The following is a 27,763-nucleotide window of genomic DNA, read 5'->3' as shown; positions in this document are numbered from 1 at the left end:
CCTTCCGGGGCGGCGGCGTAGCGCGCTGCCGAGCCTACCTTCTCCTGAAGCGTTGGGAAGACGCGAGTGCGGCCGCGGGACCTCCCCACACCTGCGCCCCCAGGCACCTGTGGGAAACCTCATCCGCTTGGCGGAGGCACCCGCCCTCTCCACCCCGCCTCTTCGGACCCGAAGACGTGTTGGGTCCGTGGGTCTGCGATTCTTGGGCGGGGGGGAGGGGGAGAGGGCAGAATTAAGAGCAAGTCTGGTTCTGGCTTGAGAATTACTGCTGAGCTAGAAGAGACTTCTAGAAGGGAGGGAGGGAGAGATAGGTGGGCTTTTGGGATGAGTGAAGACTTGAGGATAATTTTGTTTGGATGTATTTGTTGGATTTGTCAAGAGTCCTCAAAAACTAGCAAATAGAAATGCAGAGTATGAAAACTTTCCCCTTAACAATATGCAGTTGTAAATGGACAGACTAAAAGATAGTCAAAGAATTCACATTAAGAGACGTGAGGCTGGGTGAGGCAATCACACCTGTTGAACCTGTCGCTTGGGAAGTAGAGAGAGGAAAAGCTCCAGTTGGAGACCACTGGGTTGCATAAAGGGGGTTGAATCCCTATGCACACTTAATACCATTCTTCAGCCTGAAATCCATAAATGAAAATTCCAAGAGAACAAACTGTCATATCAATGAACGAGGAATATTAAGGAATCTCTTACAAACAGGACTAGAAAAGATTGATATATTTGGTTGATAGTAGTTCGGGAGTGGCTGATAAGTAAATTAACATGAAGGAAAACCCTAAAATGAAACATGAGCCCAAATATTGCAGATTTCAACAAGTTTTAGGAAGAACACATCTTCATATTTTAAGGGCCCAGTGAGTCCTCAGAATAAAACAAAAATCCCTTCTTAGAAAAAGCCTGGGAGAAACGGAATCAATATGTTAGGTATAGCCAGGTGTGGTGATGCATGCCTTTAATCCCAGCACTCGGGAGGCAGAGTCAGGCAGATCGCTGGGAGTTCGAGGCCAGCCTGGTCTACAGAGTGAGTCCAGGACAGCCAAGGTTAGGTATACACAGCTATCTGTAAAACAGTGGAAATTAGACTACCATCCAAGCAAAATCACCCAGCTGAATCTGGTATCCTTGTACCTTGGCAAGCCAAAATTAAGAGAATGAAGTTAAAATGTTTTCATAAAAGATTCAGAAGATAGCTCACTGAATGACTCCCACAAAAAAAAATGTTATCATCCCAGATTCTCATATCCTATAATAATTCAAGGTAACAAACGGTAACATATTGAGAACCAGGTATTCCATAGAGATTAATGTTATTCCTACTAATGAGAAAGGGTCTTATTGTGTAACTCAAGCTGGCCTCAAACTTAGAATTTCCTGCCTCCACCCAGGATTGAGATTACAGGCGTGGACCACCATGTCTGACTTTGATGCAGGGTGTAACAGAATGGTGGATAATATTCTAGATCATTTCTGTGGTGGTGATGAAATGCCCTGTCAAAAAGGCAGCCAGGGTGAAAGGGCTTTATTTTAGCTTACAGTTCCAAGTTATAATCCGTCACTGGGGAAGTCAAGAAAGGAACCTTAATGCAACATGTAACATCTGGAGTGAAGAGCAGAGAATAAACGCACACATGTTTAGTCACCAGCTACATGGTCCAGGGCTCAAACCCAGGGGATGGTGGCATCCATGTTCAGGATGGGTCATCCCAGAGGAAGTAACCAGATTAAGAAAATATCCCACAGGCTAACTTGACCTAGACAATCTTTCACTGAGATTCTCTTCCTATGTGATTGTAGGTTGCTCGGAATTGATGCACTGACCGTAACAGGTAGTAAAAACAAAAGTTGAATCTTTAAAAGGTTACCAGAGAGAGGAGAGCATGCACAGTATGGAGTTGCTGAGTTCAGGAGATGCATCCTCTGTTTGGGAAGAACATGGGAACATTGGTGTCTTTGTGACCCCTGCAGATGTCCAGGGGTACCGCTCTCAATGTACGTGTTTCACACCACTCAGTGTCTCCTATCACAAGAATATCTTACCCGTGGTTGAATATGCCGACGTAGGAAGCCCACCCACTGCTAAAATTACCTATTCCAACAATTCACCATCCCTATGCAGAGGTGAACCTGGGCAAAGTGTCATGTATCTCCTAAGCTGTATAAGCTTAAAATAGTGATGGCATGCAGGCGATGCAATTATTAATTTTGGAATTGGCAAACGGTGGCCACTGCAAAGTTTGAGTGTTTTCTTTTCTCTAGAAGAGCTATCTGTAGGAGCTATCAAGGTCTTTGGTGAATGTTTGCCATTGTGTGATAAAAGTTTTCCTGAGGAGATGCAACCCACATCTACTCACCCGATAGGGAGCCCACCACAGACCGCAGACAGATACCACCAAAGCCCAAATTCATAAACCAATGAGTTTTTTGGGGTGGTTACTTACAGAAATATGGGTGAGGCGTTACAGAAACAGAAATCACTCAAAGACAGCTCCATCACCAAAGCCCATCCCAAGATGGGTGACAGCTCAGAAAAGCTGGGAACTTGGAGCATAGGGCACACCCTGCAGACAGCTCAGTGGGTTAGAGTGCACTTTCCCAGTCACTCAGTCAGTCACTCTTGCAGGCAGCTGGTCTGGTCCCAGAGTCATCTTTGTAGCTTGGTTTAGTGAGGTCTAAAAGGGCCTCTCAGCCTTTACTGCTTCCTCGGGCAGATGGGAAGCTTCCCTGTAGGACAGAATGTTTCAGTCTTGGAGAAATTCACTTAAAGGCTGAGGATCTGGAATCTGGAGTTAGTGCTTAGAAGAGGGCAAAAAGTCTTGTCTTTATAAGACATGACAAGTCTCTATTCTAAAAAATTAAAGCCTGTGTTCTGCTAGTTAGTTTTATTGCTATACACACACACACACACACACACACACACACACACACACACACACACAGTCTTAGTGGACTCTGGAGTTCATTCCTTGAGTCCTACATTTGACCAGAGAACTCTGTGGGTCAGGCCACTACTGGATTTCCTCCCTCACTGTTATGATGACCAGTAGCCTATTTGTTGTCTGGAAATTAACTGCCTCCAGCTGGTCTCCTCCCCAGCACTTCGTGCAGTCTGGGAGTGAATTTCAACTGCAGCTGCTCCTACAAGCATTCTTGTCTTAGGAACGTCAGTAAGCATTTCTGGAGCTTTTTGACAGTGTTGGGGAACTGAACCCATGGCCTTTGTGCATGCTGGGCAGGCATGATACTCTAAGCTACGGTCTCAGCTTTAAAGAACATTTTGAAGAGCATAGTAAAGGAATGGCTACTTAAAAGCCCATGATAGACACGTTATTCCTGTCTCCCAAGCTTTTGAACATTAATGCCCACTTTGATACTGAGATTCACGTCTGTTGACAGTTACTCCAGGACTTTGACATCGATCTTAGGCATCTTAACCAAGTATTACCCTCACTGGAAGACAACTTTGCTCTAGCCCCCATTAAAAATGTAAATTATATATATAAACCTCAGCTCCAGCCCAGGCCTCTGCATTAGCCTTCTGTGTCTTTCCTTCAGCTCTCTGTGTATATGCGTGTTGGAGTGGGGGGCTCTTTTTCCCATTCCTCACAGTCCCATAGCACCTGTAGGACCATGATGTTTCTCTTTGATCATACAATTCTCTGTTTCCATGTCTTTATAGACTCTTATGATATAAAATTATTCTCTGGTTCTTTATATCTTGCACAGAAAGGGAGAGAAAGCCAGGAGGGGGAGGGGCTTCCCTTGACCTATGTCTGCCTTTTGCTTATCCAGGAACAAGTTAAAAATGCAATGTCTCAGCCAGGCAGTGGTGGTGCATGCCTTCAACCCCAGCACTCAGGAGGCAAAGGCAAGGAGATCTCTGAGCTCAAAGCCAGCCTAGTCTATAGAGCGAGTTCCAGGACAGCTAGGGCTACACAGAGAAACCCTGCCTTGAAAAAAATGCAGAGTCTCAGGTCTACCCAGATGCACTGAATCAAGAAGAGTCTGCTCCAGTAGTGATTTAACAAACCCTCTTCTAGAAGGTAGATCTGCCAGAGAAGCTGCAGTTGAGACCAACTGTGCAGCTTCCTAAGTCTCTCAAGACCTTTTACAAGTCCCCTCATATCAAGAGACGGCCGGGTACCGCCATTGCCATTCACAATGGAAGCAAGTCATAAGCAGGTGCTTACGAATAGATTCAGAAAACCTCATCTTCTTTGACATATTTTCTAGAGTCACACCATCCCCACCCCAAAGCCTTGCATCTGCTTCACTAGCCTCACTTCCCCGGACCCTGCTAAATCAAATTTAGCACATCTTTGTAGGTGCCAGGTCCCAAATGGTAACGTTTGAAGTTTTGTCTAGTGCCAATACATTGTTTACATTCCATGAAATAATCTGTATAGCTATATGTCCACCCCTTCGTTTATATGGATATCAAATTTGAAGGCACTAACTGGGAATAAGCATAACATTGTACAATCAGGCTCTCTCACCTTGTACACAAGGCAACAAGGAGTTTCTCCTCCTCCTCCTAGTTGTCCTATTCTTACAGACGTCAGTCTCAACAAATCCAAACAAGGAGTAAAGTATTAAACGCTTATGAGTATATAGAATAGTTTCAGCAAAGGTGTGACTAACATTTTCAATTAAAAAGGAATCTGAAGGAAAACATCAGCATCATAACCGTAGCTGACCGGCAGGACTCACTGCTGACTCTGCAGTGCCTTCCCCAACTCCCCCACCTCCCGGAACGCTGAATCGGCTGTTTTTTCATGGACCTTCATGCATTTTTTTTTCAGACTCTTTCATCACTTATAACCCCAACCAACTTGTAAGCAGGTGTTTATGTCACTTTAGATACAGAGACGAAAATTGTAGTCCTTCTCTCCTGTGGCCCAAAGGCAGCTGTTCTAGATGGGAAGTGCTCACTGAGCCAAGCTTTTGAAATACTTGCCCTCTCATTATGTAGGAGTCAGTGTCAAGTGCAGCATGTGCCTCAGCAGTGAGAAGCATGGCTGCTGTTCAGAGGACCTAGGTTGGATTCCCAGCATCCACACGGCAACTTAGAGCAATAACTTCTGTTCCAGGGGGATCTAATGCCCTTTTCTGGCCTCTACAGGCACCAGTCATATGCAAGGTACACACATACACACACACACACACACATACACACACACACACGAAGGCAAAACAGGTGAAATTTGTAAAAATTTAAAGTTCAGGGTTAGAATTGTACTTAATTTCAAGTTATATGGTTACTAAATATTGTATTGCTGTGGCTACCTGGAACACATAAGAGAAAACAATAGTTTTCTAGATCAATTTATTTCAGGTTCTCATCACTAAAGTTTTTGAAAGAAAAGTGTGAAATCAATATTGAAAATAAAGAATAAATTAACATTTCTTTAAGCATGTGCTCTATTGGAGTAAAACTGATCTGTGCTTTAAAAGTTCCCTAGACACACTTCTGTTTCAGACAGAAACAATGGAATACAAGAGGAATCTATAGTGTCAAGTTCCTTCCCAAAAGGGCGAGGCAGCGCCTGCTTTGCAACTGGAAGCAGCTTGGCAGGTGAACCTGGAAAACGCTGGACGCCAGCCTTCAAGAAAGCATGGGAACAGGACCTGGGAGAGAGAAGCGAGCCTTTCCAAACACGGAAATTAAAGCAGATCCTCTGCTAACCACGGAAGCAGAGCTACCTTCCCTAGTTCGCGGATCTGGTGTAGTCTTTTTCGAAGCCACCGGGTACACTGGCACCGGGACTCTCCCACACAGGTCCTCTGAGAGCCTAGCATCCTGTCTTGTGAGGTCCAAGGGCGAGATCTCTTCAGACTCCGGAATAACAATTGGGTTATGGGTGGGTTTGGCCACCTCAGTCCCCGCCCTTCGCACCTCCTTCCAGGCCCTTAGGGTCCTAGTGTCTCAACCGCTCAGAAAACTGGAGCGGCAGCCCTGCCAGCAGCTGCACCCGCTGCGTTGAAAATGGACACCAGGGCTCGGAGCTCTTCCAGAGAGGCCCACGGGCGAGGTGGCCGGTCCTCTTCTAGGGAGGACAAGAAGGCGAAGGCTGGAAGGGGCAGCAGAGACCGTGCGCGCCCGGACGCTGGGTCAGAGCGGCGGAGCACCGGGCGGACAGGGACCCGAGCAGAGCCCCGAGCTCCCGCTGCCACTGCCACAGTTGTGGACGTGGATGAGGTTCGGGGCTCTGCTGAGGAAGGCACAGAAGTGGTGGCGCTGCTGGAGAGCGAGCGACCTGAGGAAGGTATGGAGGGCAACAAGCGCAGTAAGTTGCCCCACGGTGACAACGCCAGACAGACTGCATCAGAGATCCCAGTTTCTGGGAGTGGTAGAGACCAAAGTACATCAAATGAAATACAAATAGGAACATCAGCTAAATAGTTTGTCCTAGCTGCCAATCGAATTGGGAGAGGGCTGGGTCCAGTCAAAGTGCAAAGGAACCCACAGTGTTGGCTTTGGTGGTCGTGGACCTGTGGACACTTAATATGGTGGCTCTGAGCAACAGCTGTGCGCCACCCCTTCCCTCATCCTTGCCCACCAGTCTTAAGTCTAAGATTATTTTAACCGTTCTTCGGAATGGTCTCCTCCGACCCACCTCCTAACACGCAAAGGCAGAGTCAAAGAGCCAGAGTTTAAATTTCAGCCTCAAACACTTGCCAGCAGTTTGACCACAGAAAGTGTCTTTACTATCGACCATTGACTACAAATTATACTTCACAGGGTAGATGTGAGAATAAAATAAGCCTCCTAAGGCACTTTGCACAATCTCAGCTAAATCCTTGCAAGCTGAAGGAAAACACCATATCACAGGAGAGGATGCAAAGGTAGCCCTGGTACCTCTGCGGGTATCACAGCTCTTAGGGAGAAGTGTATTTACTTCCAGTCCTTTCATAACAAATGCAAGGGGGAAAAAAACTATGTCCAAATTAGAGGCTAGCAGATGTTTGAGGAAAGTAGGGAACAGCACATTAAGTTGTTGTCTGCTGGCTACATGGAGAGTTAGCATTTCCTAGTTATCAGCTACGCAGTATCTGCTCAGTCATAAACAGCTCTTTGTGGAAGCCTCCTGCAGTTGGCTATAGTGTAAACAGACTACGCTGCTCTGACAGTTCACCTAACTGATAACCCTGGTCCTTAGGAGAGGTTGTTGGGTTCAATGCTACAGAGACACACATTAACTTGTCCAGATCACGGCAGGGAAGTAGGCAAGGGAGGGATCCCCGTTTGTGGAGCACCCCCTTCTACATGGCAGGCACACACTGCGTGTTTTGTTTTTGAGTTGTTTAGTTACATCTCACAGATGAGAGAAACTGCTTTGAGAAATTAAATAGCTTGCTTGCACTGGGTAGAAGTTTCTAGAGGAACAGAATTAATAGGGCCTTTGGAGCAGGGGTTGGGTTACACAATGGTCTGGGTGATTCTAGAAAGACAGAAAAACAGGTTCCCAGTCCAAACAGTGGGACACCTTAACTGTCCCAACCCAACCCTGAAAGCCTAGATGTTCTCTGAAGAGTCTGGCACTGAAGCAGCATGGCTGAGGAGCACGCCCCTCCACACACACCCTGCTCCATAGCACCCTTTAACAGAGACAACCTAATACTGTGCCAAATAGGTGATTTCCAAAGACTGCAGAACACCTTAGTTCTCCCAGTGGAAGAAAGTCAGACTGGAGTACCAGGAGCTTGTGGACACTTGACACAGTAGAACCCTTGTCAAGCACGAGTTGGCATCTTCATATGCGTATGCCATTTCACCCTGGTACTATAGCTTATGGGCTAGCAATTATGAGATAGCAATCAGTCAACATCTGGTTATATAGGTGAGGAAACTGGGTTTAAAGAGGTTGTACCCTGCTTAAAAGTCATCTGTGGACATGAAATGATGGGGCCAGAACTAGAATCAACTGGTCCCCCTGGCCTCCCTGTCCCCCAATTCTCCTTGCCTCCCCAGTTTATTCCACCTCCTGTTGGCCCACACAACCCTTCACACAGACAATACCCGAGACTTGCAGTGATGCTTCAACATGACTGTTTCCCTAGGTATCAAGTCCTCTGGGTTGGGGGCCTGTGAGTGGCTTCTCGTCCTTGCCTCCCTGCTCTTTGTCATCATAACTTTCCCTTTGTCCATCTGGTTCTGCATAAAGGTGAGTTCCCACATAAACCCAAGAAGTGATTTTCTCTTGTTGCTCACAGACCAAACCAGGCCACTCTCAGTCTGTGATTGATACCTACTTACCCTTCCAGGAAAGCTCTGCTTCCTTCAAGACCTGGCTCAGTATAATCACGAAGTTTCCTTCATTCTCCTAACCTGCCATCTCCTGCCCTGTGCCCCTAGGGTACTCTTTTACTTTTACACCTCTTATATGCAAATTGTTGGTATAGGTCTTCTGTCATGGCTAGGACAATATGTTAGCAAATCGTGTGTGTGTGTGTGTGTGTGTGTGTGTGTGTGTGTGTGTGTCCTTACACACAAACCGGTAGCCTAAATCCAGTCCTTACACACACACACACACACACACACACACACACACACACACACACCACTTGGTCATAAAGTAAATGTAAAGTCTTTTTATATGCTACTGGATTTAGGCTACTGGTTTTGTTTAGGATTTTTTTGTGTGGCAAAAAAACTTGAGACCAGCCGGGTAGGGGTGGTGCATGTCTTTCATCCCAGCACTCGTGAGGCAGAGGCAGGTGGATCACTGTGAGTTTGAGGCCAGCCTGGTCTACAAAGCCAAGTCCAGGATGGCCAAGATAACATAGAGAACCCTTGTCTTGAAAACAAACAAACAAACAAAAACTTGAGACCAGTTGATTCTCTTAGTAAACCTCAAGTATAGTATTATAGTGTACAAATACAATCCAGTCGCCATATCGGAACGAGATCCCAGGATGCGTGCATCTGCACAGAGGAACTGTTCCCCTTTGAGGATTCCGTGTCTCCCGTGCTCCCTCATTCCTGGCTTCTGATAACCAACATTATGCTCTTGTGTTCTGTGAACTCAACCTTTTCAGATTCCACATAAAGTAAAAACGTGCAATAGTGGTCTTTCTCTATCTGGCTCATTTCACTTAACAAAATAGTCTCTCCTTTCTCTGTAAGGCTAAATAGCATCTCCAGCGTGTGCCCCACTCTTGTCTTAAATAGCAAGTTACAGACCAGCCAGGACTACATAGTGAGACCCTGTCTTTCTAAAACAAAAACAAAAACAGAAACTGATTTAATTTACTTTGTATTTTCTGACGTAGAACTGCTAGTGACAGGCATTTTTTTAATTTTTATTTTTGAGGAATACTCATACTGTTTTCCATAATGAGGAGACCAATTTACAACCCTGGCAGCAGTATAAAAGAATTCCTACATTGTAGGAAGTTTAAAATAACTTGGCATTTGAATATCTTCAGTTGTTCATCTTCTTGATTCAGTGTAGGTAGTTTTATGTCTCTCTAAGCTAATTTGTTGGCATAAGTTGTCCCCTATCATAGCTTCCTTAACACAGCTAATGTCTTGTTCCCCTGGTGTCTACACTTACTGTGTATAGATTTTAGAACATTAAATGTTAATAGAAATCTGTTCTCTGTGTGTGTGAGGAGTGAGATGGAGGACCACTTGCCTCAATGTACAGGTGGAGGTCAGAGGCCAACCTCAGGCGCCCTCACCTTCCACCTGAGGCTGCTCTCTTGTTGCTTGGCTGCGCACATCAGGCTAGCTGGCCCACAGGCTTCTTGGGATTCATATGTCCCTGCCTCCAGTCCCGTTGTAGGAGCACTTGACTTGTAGACAGGCATTACCATGTCCAGCTTCACATGGGTTCTGCAGATTCAAGCTCAGGTCCTGACTACACTGTGCAGAAAGTGCTTTACCCATTGGGCAGTCCCTCTAGCTCCTACTCCCTTTTTGAGATAAGGTCTTTAGAACACTGGCTGTCCTGGAACTTGCTATGTAGACCACACAGGTGATCCTCCTGCCTCTGCTTCCCCCAAGTGCTGCGACACTAGGTATGAACTGCCATGCCTGGGCTTGTTCTTAGGACTGAGAAGATTTTTGTTTTGTTTTGTTTTGTTTTGTTTTGTTTTGTTTTGTGACAGGGGCCTGCTGTATAGCACTGGCTATCCTGGAACTTATTATGTAGACCAGGCTGGCCTCCAACTCACTGATCCATCTTCCTCTGCCTCTGCCCCCCAAGTGCTGGGATTGAAGGCATGCACCACCCTGGCTGGCTGACAAAAGATTCCTGTAGCCTAGAATCACTCTTGTGCAAAGGTCTTTTGAAGCCATGTTTTCCTTTGAAATCACTGGAAAGTATTGCTTTCCCTTTAGGTCATACAAGAGTATGAAAGAGTAATCATATTCCGACTGGGACATCTGCTTCCCGGAAGAGCCAAAGGTCCCGGTAAGAATTATCCTCCATGCTTTTAAAATCGTATCCCATCTCATGAGTTGCTGTTTTCTTTAATCCATATATAGTGATAATCTTTATGATAGATTATATGAAATTATTTGATTCAACATACTTGTATTTCACTCTGTTAGTTTAGGGCAGGGTGTCATGAGTTCCTCAGAAAGCATTACTGACAGGTCACACAGGTGGCCAAGAGAAAGGACAAGTGGAGCGAGCCCCACCCAAACCAGGGCTACTCTAATTGGAGTAGCAAGTCATCTGCAGACCTATAGCTCAGGATTGGTCTGAGTATTGGTGTGTGTATAGTCCGAAGCCTGTGACTTCTCAGAGAAAATCTGAGCTAGTTGGTCAGATTAAATCATGGAGGTCACGCAAAATTCAGCGTCTAGCAACAAATATGTTTTAAGTTGGTAGAAGAGGCTGAATCTGTCTAGCGTTTCAGACAGTGTGCTGCCTCCCAGGGACTAGAGGAATAAGGCATGTTCTCTGATCGATAGGACCTGAAGATGCAGAGGAGGTCCAACCTGACTTCAGGGCATACAGGTAGAAGGATGGTTAGTCCAAGAAGGCTAATAGTTTAGATTTGGAGATACTAGACAGCCAAGAAGGCATAAGAAAGTGAAATCCCACTGTGCATATACTGAGAGGGTCTCAGTTCTCAGCCATGCATGCAAGAACAAGTTAAAAATGGAAAGCAATCTAGGAGATCCACATATCAGAGATTCAAGATTCAGAACCCAGGGCTGGAGAGATGGCTCAGAGGTTAGGAGCACTGACTGCTCTTCCAAAGGTCCTGAGTTCAATTCCCAGCAACCATGTAGTGGCTCACAGCCATCTGTAATGAGAGCTAGTGTCCTTTCTGGCACATACAGGTGTATGTGAAGGCAGAACATTGTATAAATAATAAATAAATAAATCTTTTAAAAAAAAAGATTCAGAACCCAATATACAGGTCCACACAAAATAGAACCAGACTCCATAGAGTTCCATGATGCGTTGCATCTTGCTACGACCTGGTTTTCAGAAACCTTCTCTACTGGGGGCTGAGAAAAGGTTCTAACTGGCTGCCCCTGCCCCGTACATCCTTGTCACTGGGGGCTGGTACTAGTTTTCACAAAGTTGTGGCTCCTGAAGGGTCTCTGTCTTAGTCACTGTTCTATTGCTGTGAAGAGACACTATTACCAAGGCAACTCTAGTAAAAGAAAGCATTTAGTTGGGGGCTTGATTACAATTTTAGAGGCTTAGTCCATTGTCATTATGGTGGGAAGCATGGCAGCATGCAGACAGACATCGGAGCAATAGCTAAGAGCTACATCCTGAAGTAGAGGGAGACAGACAGAGACAGATAGACAGACAAACAGACAGACAGACAGACACAGACTAGGCCTGGGCCTGGGCCTGGCATGGACTTTTGAAACCTCAAAGCCTACCCATAGTGACACATTTCCCCCAACAAGGCCACACCTCTTAATCCTTCTAATCCTTTCAAATAGCACCACGATCAATGTCTAAGATTCAAATATATAAGCCTATGGGGGCTATTCTTATACAAACCACCACAGTTTAAATCATTTAAGGGGTTTTAGGAAAGTTTCAACTGGCCAATCTACAGATACTGCATGTTGAGTATGTATACCACTTGGGGTAAGTGAGGACTAACTGGCCGACACAAAGCTGCTGTCACGATACTGTTAGTCACTGTTTCAGAAATAACACTTAGAGGTTGTCAGCTCTAAATTGATGTACCAGTCATTCACATATTTTATAATTTTACACAATACCTAAAAGGCCCTAAGACACATTAAGGTTAACATTCATGCACACCAACTTACAGAGCTTGAGTCCAGTGGAGAGACCAATCTGTAAGAGATCAGGAATGACCATTATGAGGCCTAAAGTGACCAAGTGGTCTAGTTTTCTAGAATAATCTCTGTTTATAACTGATATGCTGAGTTTATTTTTAATAATGTAATCCCCCTTTGCCTTCAAAAGTGTCTCCATTTGAATAATGAATTACATGACTTAAATGACATACTGCAGTTACAGTAAAGCTACCCAATGGTTTCTGGGTAATGAAGGCTAGGAAGAGCAATGCAGCCTACATCTAAAACATCTCTAGCGGCCTTCACACTTGCTGCTCACCTGTTTTTTCTTCACACCCTTGTATAGGCCTGTTCTTTTTTTTGCCCTGCCTGGACACCTACCACAAGGTTGACCTCCGTCTCCAGACCTTAGAGATACCTTTCCATGAGGTAAGCTAAACAGAACATTTGCTTTCTCTTGACATTTCCATGGGCTACCATCCAACTCCATCCCAAATCAAAGTGACTATGCTCAAAAGTAGGAAATAAAAGTAGAGAGTTGAACTGTATCAGAATTAAATTCATAATAATAATCAAGGTAGACAGTCAACAGAGTGAAAGGTAGCTTGTGTAATGGAAAAACATTTTCAAATCATTTATATTTATAAGGATATTTAAAAAGTTCATTTAGGTCAACAAAAACAACAAGAGCCACAACCTAACTTTTAAAATGGGCAAAGGAATTTATAATAGTTAATCTTGTATATCAACTAGGCTAGGCTAGGCTTCAGTTAAACAAATCTGAACGCTATTGTGCAGGTATTTGGGGGATTAGATTAATATTTAAGTCAGCAAACTTTTAATAAAGTAGTTTACCTTTGGTAATATGGGTGAGCTTCATTCAGTAAGTTTAAGGTTTTAAAGAACTGACTTTGGCTTGAAAAGGAGGACGTTTTCTCCCAGAGGTAATAATGCTTTTCTGGGTCTCCAGACTCATGATTTTGGCCTTACAAGCACCCATAATCACATGAGCTGATCCTTTAAAAATAATCTAACTCTTCTCCCTCTCTTCTCCCTCACCCCCATTCCCCCCCCCCCCCGTCGGGTCTATTGTTCTGGAGAACACAGACTAACACAGCCTAGATGAGACATCTCTCTGAAGACTGTATATGAAGAACGTGATATGCACATTGCCAGCAAACATGAAAATATGCTCAACATCACTAATCGTTAAGGATATGCAAATCATTTTACACCTATTAGGGAGGCTGCCATTAAGAAGATATAACAAAGGCTAGAGAGATGGCTAGGCTCACAACCAAAGTGCAGAAAAATATGACAGTAGGGGAAAAGAAAGTGACAAGTCTGAAGAGAATGTGGAGAAACTGAAATTCATCACTGCTGGTAGAATGTAAGATGCAGGTGTAACCACTGCTGGTGGGATGTAAGATGGTGCAACCGCTGCTGGTGGGATGTAAGATGCAGGTGTAACCACTGCTGGTGGGATGTAAGATGCAGGTGTAACCACTGCTGGTGGGATGTAAGATGCAGGTGTAACCACTGCTGGTGGGATGTAAGATGCAGGTGTAACCACTGCTGGTGGGATGTAAGATGCAGGTGTAACCACTGCTGGTGGGATGTAAGATGCAGGTGTAACCACTGCTGGTGGGATGTAAGATGCAGGTGTAACCACTGCTGGTGGGATGTAAGATGCAGGTGTAACCACTGCTGGTGGGGATATAAGATGCAGGTGTAACCACTGCTGGTGGGATGTAAGATGCAGGTGTAACCACTGCTGGTGGGGATATAAGATGCAGGTGTAACCACTGCTGGTGGGATGTAAGATGTAGGTGTAACCACTGCTGGTGGGATGTAAGATGCAGGTGTAACCACTGCTGGTGGGATGTAAGATGCATGTGTAACCACTGCTGGTGGGATGTAAGATGCAGGTGTAACCACTGCTGGCAGGGATGTAAGATGCAGGTGTAACCACTGCTGGCAGGGATATAAGATGCAGGTGTAACCACTGCTGGTGAGATATAAGATGCAGGTGTAACCACTGCTGGTGGGATGTAAGATGCAGGTGTAACCACTGCTGGTGAGATATAAGATGCAGGTGTAACCACTGCTGGTGGGATGTAAGATGGTGCAACCGCTGCTGGTGGGATGTAAGATGCAGGTGTAATCACTGCTGGCGGGATGTAAGATGCAGGTGTAACCATTGCTGATGGGATGTAAGATGCAGGTGTAACCACTGCTGGTGGGATGTAAGATGCAGGTGTAACCACTGCTGGTGGGATGTAAGATGGTGCAACCGCTGCTGGCGGGATGTAAGATGCAGGTGTAACCATTGCTGGTGGGATGTAGGATGCAGGTGCAGTACTGTAGGATGCAGCTACTCAACAGGGTGGCTTCTCCAAAACTTAAAAATAGGACTTCTTTTTTTCTTTTTCTTTTTTTTTCTTTTTCTTTTATTTCTTTTCTTTTTTGTGGGAAGGGGAGTTTCGAGACAGGTCTCTCTGTGTAGCCTTGACTGTCCTGGACTTGCTTTGTAGACCACCCTAGCTTTGAACTCACAGAGCAATTCGCCTGCCTCTGCCTCCCAAGTGCTGGGATTAAAGACATGCACCACCACTGCCCGGCAAAAATAGGATTTCTATAGGCTAGAAGTTTCTAAGAGTTAAAGGAGGATCTTGGAGAAATATTTTTCCTCAATGTTCATAGTAAGAAAAAGTAGGAACAGAGACAGAAGAGATGGGTTAATAGTTTAGAACACCTGCACTCTTACAGAGGACGAGAGTTCAGTTCCTAGCACCTGAGCTGCCCATAACTCCAGGTCCCAGTGATCCAGTGCACTTTTCTGGCTTCTGTGGACACCCACATACATGACATCCCCTCACACAGATACACACATAAACATAGATACACACACACAGATACACACACTCACACACACAATCATACAGACAGACACACACACATAAAAATAAAAATAGATCTTTTCAAAGTAAAAGCAGGAGTTGGGGGGGGGAGGGAGGGAGCACAGTTAAGAGCAATGACTGCTCTTCCAGGGAACCCAGGTTCAATTCCCAGCACCTGCATGGTGGCTCTGTGACTCTAGTTCTAGGAGATCTAACATCACCTCTGACCTTCAAAGGCACTGCACACAAGAGATATGCATGCATACATGCAGGATATGCGTGGGCATACATATCCAATAGTAATTTTTAAAGATTAAAAGAAATCTCAAAAAAAATTAGCTAGAAGCAGCCAGCCCAGATGTCCACTGATGGCTGAGTAGATAAGCAAAACACAGTGTGCATCCTACAATTAGACGCTACTCATCCTTTAAAAGGAAATAAACTCTGGCATGTTCTATTTATAACGAGGATGAACCTTGAGGACATTGTGCTAAGTGAGAATGCCAACCACAGAATCCAAGTAGTATATGATCTACGTCCAGTAGGTACCTGGAGTAGCCCATTCACCCAGACAGGAAGGATGCTGGATGCTGGGGCTCTGGAGAACTGGCTGGGCAATAGTGATTTGATTTCGGTTTTGTAAGATGAAAGGCATCCCAGAGGCTGGTTGAACCACAAACTATACTCAGGGTGGTACTTAGTGTAACTAAATTGTAGACTGGATATTTTATGTCATATGTTTTTACCACAATTTAAAAATGCAAAGCAAAAGCAACGTCCATATTTCCCCATCAGAGATATAAGCCTTTACCAAATTGTCTCCCACCTTGTACAAAATTCTTTCCCATTCTTTCTTTTGGTAAAAATAAATGGTTTCTCTTCAAAGATGCTTACTTTTCTTCCTTCTTTCTCTTCCTCCAAGAGACAAGCATTGCTATGCCTGACTCTTTAGTATGCTTGATAAAACCTTCATGCATTAAATATATGTTTATTTTGAATAATCAATCTCCCATTACTCTCTTGTTTTTCTCCACTGTAACTTCAGTAGTAGAAAAATGAACTTTAGGGGGCTGGAGAGATGGCACAGTGGTTAAGAACACTGTCTGTTCTACCAGAGGTCCTGAGTTCAATTCCCGGCAAGCACATGGTGGCTCACAACCATCTATACCCCCTACTGTCCTCTCCTGGCATGCAAGTGTACATACAGGTAGAGCATTCAATACATAAAGAAAATATTTTTTTAAAAAAGAACTTCAAATGCATTTAGTTCCCTTCTCCCACACAGGAAGGAGTCCAGAGATACAGCTTGCATTCAAACTTTTCTTTCAGGGCTGGAGAGAAAGCTCAGAGGTTAAGAGCACTGGCTGCTCTTCCAGAGATCCTGAGTTCAATTCCCAGCAACCACGTGGTGGCTCACAACCATCTATAGTGAAATCTGGTGCCTTCTTCTGGCCTGCTGGCTCACATGCAGGCAAAATACTGTATAAATAAATCTTTAAAACAAAACAAACAAGGAAACCAAACAAACAAACAAATAAACAAAAAAAAACCCTTTTCTTCCACTTAGGTGGTAACCAAAGATATGTTTATAATGGAGATAGATGCTGTCTGCTACTACCGCATGGAAAATGCCTCTCTTCTTCTGAGCAGTCTTGCTCATGTGTCTAAAGCCATCCAGTTCCTGGTGCAAAACACCATGAAGCGCCTCTTGGCACATCGATCCCTTACTGAAATTCTCCTGGAAAGGAAGACCATTGCCCAAGATGTAAAGGTACCAAGAAGAGTTTAATGGTGACTTGGTCATTTGTTAAAGACGCTATCCCTTGGGGAGCAGACTGTCAATGACATCATTGGCTTGGGGTACAGATTTGCTTCCCTCTCTTGCCTAAGGTCACTCCCCCAGTGACCTTCAGCACACTGAAGTATCAACATAGTGTTGGAAGCAGCCATAGGTGGGAAGGGTAGGACTGGTGGGGGTGAGTAGGATGGTTGGTGGCCATGTAGTAATGTGAGGAGACATGGTTCCCAGATGCTGAATCTCACTGGGAAGACAGCACAGTGTGCCCAAAGGTAAATTATGGTAAACTCAAGGCTTACAGAGACCAGATACCACACACCCTTTTATGATTAACTGCCCAATTGTTCATACTTAACTGATTTGGAATTAGAGGAGGGACTAAAAGTAAAAGCTGCCACTGGAGAAATAGCTGAGTGGGTAACGTGCTTGCTGTGCAAGCATGAGGTTCTGAGTCTGGATCCCCAGGGCTGTGTAAAAAGCTGGGTGTGGCAACACGACCCAACTTGGGAAGGCAGAGCAGGAGCTGGGGCTCTCTGGCCAACTAGTCCAGCTAATTGATGAGTTTCCAGTTCAGTGGGAGACCTATCTCAGGAAATAAGGTAGAGCACAATAGAGAAAGATATTCAGTGTCGACCTTGGGCTTTCGTATTCACAAACATGGGCACATGCACGCACACGCACACCCACACACACACACACACACACACACACACTGAAAAGGGGGAAAAATCTCTTCTCAGCAGTCCTATGAGTCCTCAGGCAGTCAGCTTTGCCGTCTTGTCTACAGCCTGGGTAGATGCCTCGATTACTAAGACAGTGGCAAGAGATATTAAGGCAGAGCAAAGCAGGGCTGCGGGCAGCTCACCAGTCAGGTGGCAGTTACCCCTAGGAACCCAGCCCAGGACCAAAGTCATGGGGACGCCAAACTTGGCTTAGGAGGTGGTTAGGAAGAAGCGTGTAAAATGGAGGGACCACAAGAACCAAACGCACTGACCACAGCTGCTTTAGAGAATCTGGGCAGTCACTAACGTGAGAAAACAAAATGCAGTGTGCAAATGCGTGTGATTTGTCGGGAGTGTAAGGAATAACTAGTATTCATAGCCTGAGGACAGGTGCATGACTGGGAAACACAGCGACACTGGAAGGAGATGATGGGTGGCCTGCGGGCGCTCGCTCCTACACTGACATCTGAACCACTCGGCATGGTCCCCGCTGTTCCCTCCGCCTCTCCCTTCTGACGATAAGGGCCAGGCCATGATGCCCAAGCTCAGGTTTGCTGCAGTGAGTTATGATTTAGGCGTTATACATCTCTCTTCCCAGACTATGAGTTCCCGTTCATGTTTTCTCTGGTTCCCTCCAACGTCAATCACAGAAGGCCTAGAGGGCTAAGAAGCTCAGGGAACCCGGCACCACAGCACTGAGGAAGTGAAAGCAACCCTACAAACAAAAACCGGTAGCCATCGGCAGGTCTGAGCCCAGAGGCGCTGGTTATTTAAGGGGGTGCATTTGAAAACAAACAAATCTGGACTAATTCCCTGTTGCTCATGTAACAAATTTCCCCAAATCTGGTGGCTCGAAACAGCACGAGCTTGCTGGACTCCCGTAGCCCCGAAGGCCAGAGTACAGCTCAGCCTCACTGGGCTCGAATCCAGCATGGCAGAGTCCTTGTGGAGGTTGAGATGGAACCCATGACCTGGTCTTTCTCAGCATCCAGAGCCACCTGCATCCTCCCTCTGCCTGCCAGCCCTGACCTGCACAGTGCGCCAGCCCGGTCCCCGTTCCTGTCATCACATCGTCTCTTCTGGAGTCAAACCTTCTCTCAGATGAACACACTTGTGATTATGTCCTTCAAGAACCTGTGATTTAACCACATCCTAAAAATTCCTAGGGGCGCGAACACCTTTGGGAGCCATTATTCAGGTCCCTACATCATCTTTAGATCCACAGTGACTATTTAACAGCACTGTGCAAACTGACTATCTCTGTCCCAGACACTGTTGTGACATTGAAAAGCGGTGCCCTATGAAAGGACAAGTTCTGAGGACAGAACCATGGACCTTGGTGCACAGGAGGGTCTCCCACCAAGAGAAGCCAGGTCTCACAGGCATCTCAACTCTTTCCTCCACAGGTTGCCTTGGATTCAGTGACCTGTATCTGGGGCATCAAAGTGGAGAGAACTGAAATGTAAGTAGGAAAGTAACCAGCAAGAACAATACATGAGCCGGGGGTGGTATCGCACGCCTTTAATCCCAGCACTCGGGAGATAGGGGCAGGCGGATCACTGTGAGTTCGAGGCCAGGCTGGTCTACAAAGCGAGTCCAGGATAACCAAGGCTAACACAGAGAGGCCCTGTCTCGAAAAACAAACAAAAGAAACAATACTTGAAAACTTATTTCAAATATTGCAGCCACCCTGATAGTAGAGGAAAATGACCTAACGTCTCAGAGCCAAGCTGCAACTGCTACAGCATCTAAGCAACTGTCCTCCCAGTTTCCAACTGTAATACATCAAGAGGACCTTTTACATAAAACAGCATTTTCATCAAAATTTGTTATTAGCTTAGTGCTTTTAGTTCTGGGTGTCTAACTTCATGTTCCATCCCTCCAAAACCCACAAGCAAGACCTCTCCAACCCCTTGACCTCAGCCCTGAGTTCTTTCTCAGTGGGTGTGCCTGTTATCTGGGCATGTCACACAGCAGAAGGCGTTTGTGTCTGGCTTTCTTTCACTTAGCATTTTTTTTTCAAGTTTTTACCCATGGTGGGGCATGCATTGTATTTCACTCCATTCAAATAATATCTCATTGTATGACAATCCAAAATTTTGTCTTTACACTGCTCAATGTAAAAACAACTTTGGGGCTGTTATGGAAGGTACCATAATGACACCTTCTGTGGTTTTTATGCAGAATACTAGAATTGTTCTTATTTGTTCATTTCTTCTCCTCAAAGTCAATTTTCTTTTTTAAACTTAAATGAATTCTTCTGGTCTTTGTTTTTAGTTGTATGGCTCTTCAGAGTAGTTTTTATTATTCAAATTTAATAGCTTGGATTTACATGAAATCTTAAGTGAGAAAAATGACCACAAATTGTGAACATGAAATATGGCCCATGTAATTAGAATACCATAGCCCCATGGGGTTTCCATATGGCCACACCTACACTTAGAGTATGAACCCAGATGTGTTCTTCACTCTTTATCTTACACATCAACTCTAGGAACAGCACTATCTGTTCACTTAGAATTTGCTATTCAGGGCTAGAGAGACGACGTGGTGGTTTAGAGAATTGTCTGCTCTTGCAGAGGGCCTGGGTTCAATTCTCGGCACCCACCAGTCAGCTCACAACCATCTATACCTCCACTTGCCCTCTTCTGACCGCCATGGCTAATAGGCATTATGTGGTGCACAGGCAGACATGTACACAAAATATCCACACACAGACAGACATGTAAGCAAAATACCTATTCGCATAGAATATAAATCTTTAAATTAAAAAAAGAATTCATTTGTGAAACAACAGTAGACAGGGACAGGTCTGTGGGAGTGACCTGGCTGCTAAAGTCAGGGCATGCACCTATATAACTGTCCTCTTTTTCAGTAAGGATGTGAGGCTGCCAGCTGGGCTTCAGCACTCTCTGGCTGTGGAAGCTGAGGCACAAAGACAGGCCAAAGTGCGGGTGAGCTACTCCTGAACACCCCGTCCTCCCACGCACACATCTGAGTGGTCCACATTGGTGCAGGAACTGAGCGGAATGCTGCTGTGCCCTCAGCACTGGTGACAGTGTGTTCACAGGACTGACTGTGTGGCGCCTCAGCCTCTCCCCAAAGTTCTGTTGACAGGCTACCTGCTCTTCTGCTTTTACCTTCTCTCCTTGTAACCTTCCCGAGCCATCCCTCCTGTCCTGTGCTACATTTTCCCTGGATAACGGAGGTCCCAGCATCCCTAGAATAATGAGGGAATGAAGAGGCAGATTCCTCTCAAATAACTGCATGGATGAAGAAAAAGACTCTTAATTACACAGAATGATCAATAACAAAAAACCCCAAGAGAAGGAGGGAGGGAGAGAGGGAGGGAGGGAGGGAGGGAGGGAGGGAGGGAGGGAAGTGGCCATTGAGGCACAGTTGCATCTGGGCAGTTATCTGTGCCCAGCATTGGGTGGCATCTGTGAGAGGGGGACCAAGAGCCTTCTCTTCTGCAATGCTTACCCATTTTTTTGACCAAGTTAAAATTCCATGTCTGTCCCTGGAACTCTGACCAGCCTGTCCTCCATTTGACAAGCAAAATCCTCCTAAGTTTTAAGCCCGCCATACATTAACAGTACCCCCTAAACTCCATCTATACTTGTTATGACCTATAACAAGTTTCTTGGTTTTTTTTGAGACAAGGTTTCTCTGTGTAGCCTTGGCTGTCCTGGACTCACTTTGTGACCAGGCTGGCCTCTTTGCCTGTGTTCCGTAGATGATCGCTGCAGAAGGGGAGAAGGCTGCCTCTGAGTCCCTGCGCATGGCAGCGGAGATCCTGTCAGGCACTCCGGCCGCTGTTCAGCTTCGATACCTGCACACTCTGCAGTCGCTGTCCACAGAGAAGCCATCCACTGTGGTTCTGCCTTTACCGTTTGACATGCTAAACCTTCTGTCTCCTCCCAGCAGCAGAGCACAAGGAAGCATCAGCTACCCAAATTCTTCCCAACCCGTCGAACCACTAAATCCCAAAAAGAAGGACTCTCCTATGTTGTAGGGGCTGGAAAGCAATGGTTATTTGCCATATAAAGCCATATCCCTGAGTGAGGCATCCAGTCCTCCCTGCCCTTGTTTGGCTGCCAAATAGGATGCCTTTTGAATTTGTGATGTCACAAGAAGGCCACATGCATGAACACAGTGGAAATGACAGTGGCAGAGAAGGAGTCTAAACACAGGTGGATTATCTCATCATAGTAATTACAGGCAGGAGATTTAGTCTTGATTCATAAGTGCGTGTTTCCCGGCTCCTTCAGCATGGTCTTTGCAGACCCGCCAGTGCTGCTGTGAGCACCTGTCGATGTGTTTATCACACCGAGTGGTAGGCCTATGCTTAAGAGACAGCATTTTTCCAGTCTCCCACCGAAAGAGCCCACTGAACTCTATGGCTGCTTTTTAACAACTTCCCCAGCCTAAACCTCCAAGTTCTCTCACAAAATAGTCCAAAGTCAAAGCCTCATAGTCAGGCAACAACCCCACTTCTTACTCTGTTCTAGTTTCATTTCTATTCTATGATAAAATATTCCAGCAAGGGCCAGGAGTGGTGGCACACACCTTTAATCCTAGCACTGGGGAGGCAGAGGCAGGTGGATCTCTGTGAGTTCGAGGCCAGCCTGGTCTACAAAGTGAGTCCAGGGTAGCCAAGGCTACACAGAGAAACCCTGTCTCTGAAAAAGAAAGAAAGAAAGAAAGATTCCAGCAACAAGAAACTTAGAAAGTGTATATTTAGTGCACATTCCCAGGTTACAGTCTGTGACTGTAGGGAGTTAGGGCAGGAACTTGAAGTAGTTCTTAGTCACATTATATGTGGAAATGCAGGAAAGAACCTGAGCAACTGGTCACGCCACAGTGCAGGAAGAAACAAATACAAGATGCTTAGTGAAAGCTTGAGTTCAGCTCAGTTTATCCAGCCTTTCAGTTCAGGGCTCCCTGCCTAGGGTATGGTGCTACCCACCGAGGGCTGGATTTTGCCACATTGATTAACTTAAACAGCCCCTTACAGACTCGCCCACAGGACAATCTAATGTAGATAATCCCTCATCATCCTCTTCTGGGGTTATTCTAGGTTACATCGAGTTGGCAAACAAAACTATCACATCTACATAGCAATACCCTGTCTCAAAACCAACAGTGAAAATAGAGTCACCTGTGCCAGCATTTCAAAAAGTAACTAAAGCCTAAACCAGTGGTTCTCAACCTTCCTAATGTTGCAGCCCTTTAATACAGTTCCTCATATTGTGATGACCCCCAACCATACAAGTATTTTATTGCTACTTCATAACTGTAATTGTGCTATTCTTATGAACCACAACATAAAAAGCTGTGGTTTCTGATGATCTTGGGTGACCCCTGTGAAAGGGGTTGACAACTGCTTGGCCTAACGGTTCTTAGATATGATTACCTAACCTAATGCTTTCTAACTTTGGCTCCTACTCGTGGCATTTGTTTCAGCACAGGCATACCTCAGAGATTTTCATATCGGGTCCTAACTGCTTGCTGTCATGTACAGTATACATCAGTGCAAACACCTAGGTGCTGGAGAATGTTCTTCCTGGTAACGTTATGCTGAAGCCAGGTGATGGCGGTGCAGGTCTTTAATCCAAGCACTTGGGAGACAGAGGTAGGTGGATCTCTATGAGTTCAAAGACAGCCTGGTCTACAGAGAGAGTTCCAGGACAGCCAGGGCTACACAGAGAAACTCTCTCTTAAGAAAACAAAAATAGAAGTTGTGCTGATAACCAATCAGGAGCGTGTGCCAGGATGCTGTCCTTCATGTGATATAGATCGTATGGGTATAAGAGTTACTAGTGACATAGGGGATGGCAGGGCACAGAAAAGAAAGTGAGGGCACTTTCATACCTGGTATTGTAAAGACACACTTGCACCCAATATGGTAGAAAGCAATCCTCGCACGCAGAGAACTGATGTCTTAGCTAAGTACATTGCTTATGGTTTGTTCTGCATTAACCACCCTCCACAGCCTAGGTGCTCCTGGAGGAGAACACTTGATACCATCAGAAACTAACTTGACTTTCAAGGAGTGTATAGGCCCAGACATCTACAGAATGAGAGGGAAATACAAGGGATAATAGCAAGAGAAGCACAAATGTCCATCACAGGTCTCAAAAATGTGGCTGACCTCCTGACCAGAGAGGCTAGACTGAGTCTAGCATGATGGGCCGACTGCCCTTGTCCCCGACCATCTCCACTTCTCCCTTGTTAATCCGTTGGAGATCAGATTGAAGATGGGCCTGAGATATTACTCTGCTGTCATCTCTGATTACTTGGTGTCTGAATAAAGTACAGTTTTATGATTCAGCTCTCTTTTCTGCACTGACTGCTGTGACGGGCAACATGAAGCAACGTCCATGTCCACTGGGAAGTGGTGACTTATGGAAGGGTAAGCCTAGCTGGGGGAAGTGGGTAGACGAGGCCGTGCCTTTGAAGGGCATATTTTGTCCCTGGTGCCTTCCAGCTGCTCCACCACACCCTCCCAGCACCATGATGGTCTGCATCACCTCAAGCCCAAACAGACCAGCCAGCCCTGAGCTAGAAAATCTACCTCCCTGTTAAGTTGGTTTTCTCAATTATTTGTCAAATCCACAAGACAGCCAATAAGTTTCTTCTCTACTGGCGATGAGGTCACACAGCTGTGTCTGCCCATCTGACTGTCTGCCTTTACACAACGGGCCTCAACAGCCCAATGCCAGGGATGGACAAAGAGTTCCTCTATCAGCATTGTTTGAGAGACCCAAGAAAGTACAGGAGGTCTAAAAGGCTGTAAAACTTCCCACAAACATGCCTTGTTAACTTTAGCTGTCAACTTTACATCCTGGAGTTAGCCAAGAAGGGCGTCCGAACTGAACTGAGGGTTGGCCTTTGTGTATCTGTCTGGGGGTGGTGGTGACTTAACCTCCCAGTCTATTGTGGGCAGCACTATTCCCTGGGCAGGTGGTCCTTCACTATATAAGACAGCTAGCTAAGTATAAGCCAATGAGTGAGCCAGCACGCAGCATTCCTCCATGGTTTCTGCCTCAAGTGCTTGCTTGGCTTCCTGCCCTAATTTGTCTGAATGATGAACTCTGAAATGGGACTGTAAGCTGGAATTAGCCCCTTCTCCACCATCCCTACCCAGGTTGCCTTTGGTCGGTGTTTTATCACACAGAAAGGAAACTAGAACAGAATCCTTGGTATATTCATAGTGTGGCATTTGAGCATGACACAGACTTTCTATCTCTTGGGAACCTGGGACTTTGGCAGAATAAGGCAAAGGTGAAGGGAACAGAGAATTGTGTTCGTAGTAAAACTGGGGTGAGATGGTAAAGCAATCATTACAGCACAGTTCTCCCAAAGGTGCTTGTTCAGCTTATTCCCAGCCTAGCTTTTAAACATTTCAATTCCATGAGCTTCCCCAGAACCTCCCAAAAAATTATTCTGCAAAAGTGGGTTTCTGTGGTCTGCAACCAACTAATAAAGTCCTGGATACCAAACATGCCATTGTAATCGGGGTAGCAGTAGACATATCACTTAGAGATTGTGCCTTCTCCCTGATGGAGTTGACAGGATTTGATACACTCTCAGGAACAATGCTCTTGTGTTCACAGATGGAACCTATGAATTTGTACGGGGATGTCCATTCATTCCTGTGCAGTAGAAAATTAATAAAAAATATTCTATAATTATCAAAAAATAAAAAGCCCCTAGATTTTCCAGTGTTATTGAGGGATGTCTTTTGGAAACAGGAAAGCAGGGCTATGACCTAGCAGGCGGAAGCTGTAAGCAAGAGCCTTCGCTGTGGCTGTCAGTTGGGCCATGAGCACACCCAACTGTCTGATAAGCACAGAGTGCAATTGACTCTGCCCAGTAGACATAGGTAACTCACAAGCACTGTTGAACCCATCCCTCAATCCTACCTGGGGTTCAGTGTAAATAAGGGTAGGGACTCTGGAGTCAGTGGATTTCTGAGGAGGAAAGATCAGGCAAAGGTCTAAAATTCTAGGTGAAAAGGCCAAAGGAACAGCAGCTATGTGGAACTAAGACAAATGCAGCAATTTTCCAGTGACAGCTGGAGCTAGAGACACACAAAACCAAGTGGGCCAGACACAGGCGTAGGAAGGAGCCCTACAAAGCGACAGACACAACATCCATTTGTCATTCACAGCTCACTTGTACAGGACAAACTATCTTCCATGCCTGTAGGGTCAGGGACATGCAAAGAGCAGATGGCTGAGGTCCTCAAAGAAAGAAAACAACAGATTCTGGTGAGTCTCCAGCAAGACAGCGCTGTGCTAAGGAAGCCATGGGATCCACAGCTGGGCAGTCTGGACAAATCCAGGCAGCTGGGGCTGCTGACTCAGGAAGACTGAGAGCTGTTCTGGGCCTCAGTCTCACTTTCTGAGAAATGGAATCAACAGCATCTCCCCCACCTAGTTAAAGGGTTATAATGGAGATCAGAGCAATCATAAGACTGCCTGAAATCGGAAACTCAGATCTGTGGCTGAAATCTGGCAAAGGAGCAGGATCTCCTCTGCTGAGTCAAAGCACAAAGCTGCTTCTTCCTCCTTCCTGAGTCTACAGCAGCATTTTCTTCATAGAAATGACCACTTTTGACAGCGCTCTCGGAAATCAACTGAAGAGCCAGCATACTTTCTCATAAGCTGATTTTAATCTGGCAAATGAACTCACGCACTGACTCCCTATGGCCGCCACCATGCTTCTGAAGAGGACATTCTTGGTTTGGATGGCATCGCTTTGCTAATGACTGTTGCTAAGGGAGTCCACGCACGTGTGCATGTTCTGGGGCATGGCCGCCATGAACTCCATTCCCTAGGGAGTCTGTTTGGGCTTGCTCTTAGTTTTAGTCCGGGTTCCATCTAAAAAGATAAAAAACAATTACAGTATTGTTAGTGACTGATGTTCTATATGCATTAAACGATTTTAAGTAAACAACAACAACACACGAAACAGTTTTTAAATTACATTTGGCCTGAATAATTCTAATCCAACTAATGACTCCAAACTGGTTATTGAGGTCAGGTTTCCTAACATTTATGTGTGGCCAGTTAATTACTTGATTCTAGGTCCTGGCATAAAAGGATTATGCATCAAGGAAGAAAGAAAGTGCCATTCGAGCGGAGTTCGTCTGGAGCATTGGTGTGTGTCTATTCCCGCAGTCTTCTGCTGTCTCCTGCCCCTCCCTCTAGCCTCCCGGACACACACACACTATATGAGATGCAGCCCTGAGGTGGGGCCAGGCCGCCTCTGGTCATCAAGCCTGCTCTCCTAGCACAGACATTAAAAGGTGACTATGTGGGAGGGGAAGGTGACAGAGGCTGTCTGAAGGATTCAGCAGGGGAAGGGTGTGTGTCATCTCCACCTCACAGGTAATCACCTTGGTTTGCATGCTGTATTGCTTGTATGTGTGCGTGTGCGTGCATGCACATACATGGGAGTATATGTGCTATGGCGTATATGTGGAACTGAGAAGGCAGCATTGTAGGTATCTCTCTCTCTCTCTCTCTCTCTCTCTCTCTCTCTCTCTCTCTCTCTCTCTCTCTCCCTCTCCCTTAGCAAGGGATCTAGGGGTTGAAGTTAGGTCATCAGTCCTGTGCCTACATGTTTTTAGACACTAAGCCATCTTGCCAGCCATAGTGTTTTTGTTTGTTTTTGTTTTAATATGGTGTCTTGTTTTTGCCCAGACTGGTATCAAATTTATGAGATCAAAGCAATGCTCCAGCCTCTGCCTCCTGAGAATCTAGGACTATAAGTATACTCCACAATGCTACATAGTTTCTTCAGAATGAAATCACTAGATAAAAGTAATGCAAGCTTCAAAGGAATGGCTATATGTACTAGCAAATTTAAATATGTTTTTCCCACAAGTATATTTATATAACTCTATTGCTACTTCTATATGTGTGTGTCTGTGGGCAGGATACACACATATGTGCAGTATGTGTATTGTGTGATACATGCATGTGTGAGTAGTGTATGCATGTGTGTGTGTGGTGCAGTCACGTGTGCATGTGTGAAGGCCAGAGCCTGATACAGGTGTGGTCCTCTATCAATCTCC

General features: G+C 45.5%; 3 protein-coding genes across 11 annotated transcripts in view; 1 reads left to right on the top strand and 2 right to left on the bottom strand.

Moving 5' to 3' along the window:
* The window catches only part of TDRD5 (tudor domain containing 5), a 70,445-nt gene extending 67,762 nt beyond the window's left edge, over positions 1-2,683 (bottom strand). The window contains exon 1 of one of the 4 annotated variants that reach the window (XM_084772341.1): positions 2,448-2,683. In XM_084772341.1, coding sequence (XP_084628467.1) covers positions 2,448-2,557 — 110 coding nt within the window. In that variant the 5' untranslated portion in view covers positions 2,558-2,683. Of the gene's footprint in view, positions 1-38; positions 703-2,447 lie in introns of those variants that run through there. The other 3 variants (XM_084772340.1, XM_084772348.1, XM_084772345.1) reach the window with 3 other exon arrangements.
* A 3,234-nt stretch (positions 2,684-5,917) lies between these two features.
* NPHS2 (NPHS2 stomatin family member, podocin) lies at positions 5,918-24,009 on the top strand. The gene is made up of 8 exons (XM_084772685.1): positions 5,918-6,272; positions 8,068-8,171; positions 10,352-10,424; positions 12,603-12,685; positions 16,724-16,927; positions 19,083-19,138; positions 20,552-20,630; positions 21,413-24,009. Exons 1-8 carry the CDS (start codon positions 5,993-5,995, stop codon positions 21,689-21,691), a joined length of 1,158 nt encoding a protein of 385 aa, XP_084628811.1. The 5' UTR covers positions 5,918-5,992; the 3' UTR covers positions 21,692-24,009.
* The window catches only part of AXDND1 (axonemal dynein light chain domain containing 1), an 80,039-nt gene continuing 75,023 nt past the window's right edge, over positions 22,748-27,763 (bottom strand). For all 6 annotated transcript variants that reach the window (XM_084772431.1, XM_084772428.1, XM_084772433.1 and 3 more), the window contains one exon: positions 22,748-26,564. In XM_084772431.1, coding sequence (XP_084628557.1) covers positions 26,518-26,564 — 47 coding nt within the window. In that variant the 3' untranslated portion in view covers positions 22,748-26,517. The remainder of the gene's footprint in view (positions 26,565-27,763) is intronic.

This window comes from Acomys minous (assembly GCF_964271855.1).
Source record: "Acomys minous genome assembly, chromosome: 1".
NCBI lineage: Eukaryota > Metazoa > Chordata > Mammalia > Rodentia > Muridae > Acomys > Acomys minous.
The sequence above is the reverse complement of the archived record's forward strand: the minus strand, read 5'-3'. Positions and strand labels throughout refer to the sequence as shown.

Bases quoted from the DNA above. Each gene is read 5' to 3' on its own strand.
- NPHS2 (XM_084772685.1), top strand. From the start codon at position 5,993: ATGGACACCAGGGCTCGGAGCTCTTCCAGAGAGGCCCACGGGCGAGGT. The intron at 16,928-19,082 runs GTACCAAGAAGA...TTTCCTCCACAG, and splicing joins CCATTGCCCAAGATGTAAAG to GTTGCCTTGGATTCAGTGAC. The intron at 20,631-21,412 runs GTGAGCTACTCC...TGTGTTCCGTAG, and splicing joins AAAGACAGGCCAAAGTGCGG to ATGATCGCTGCAGAAGGGGA.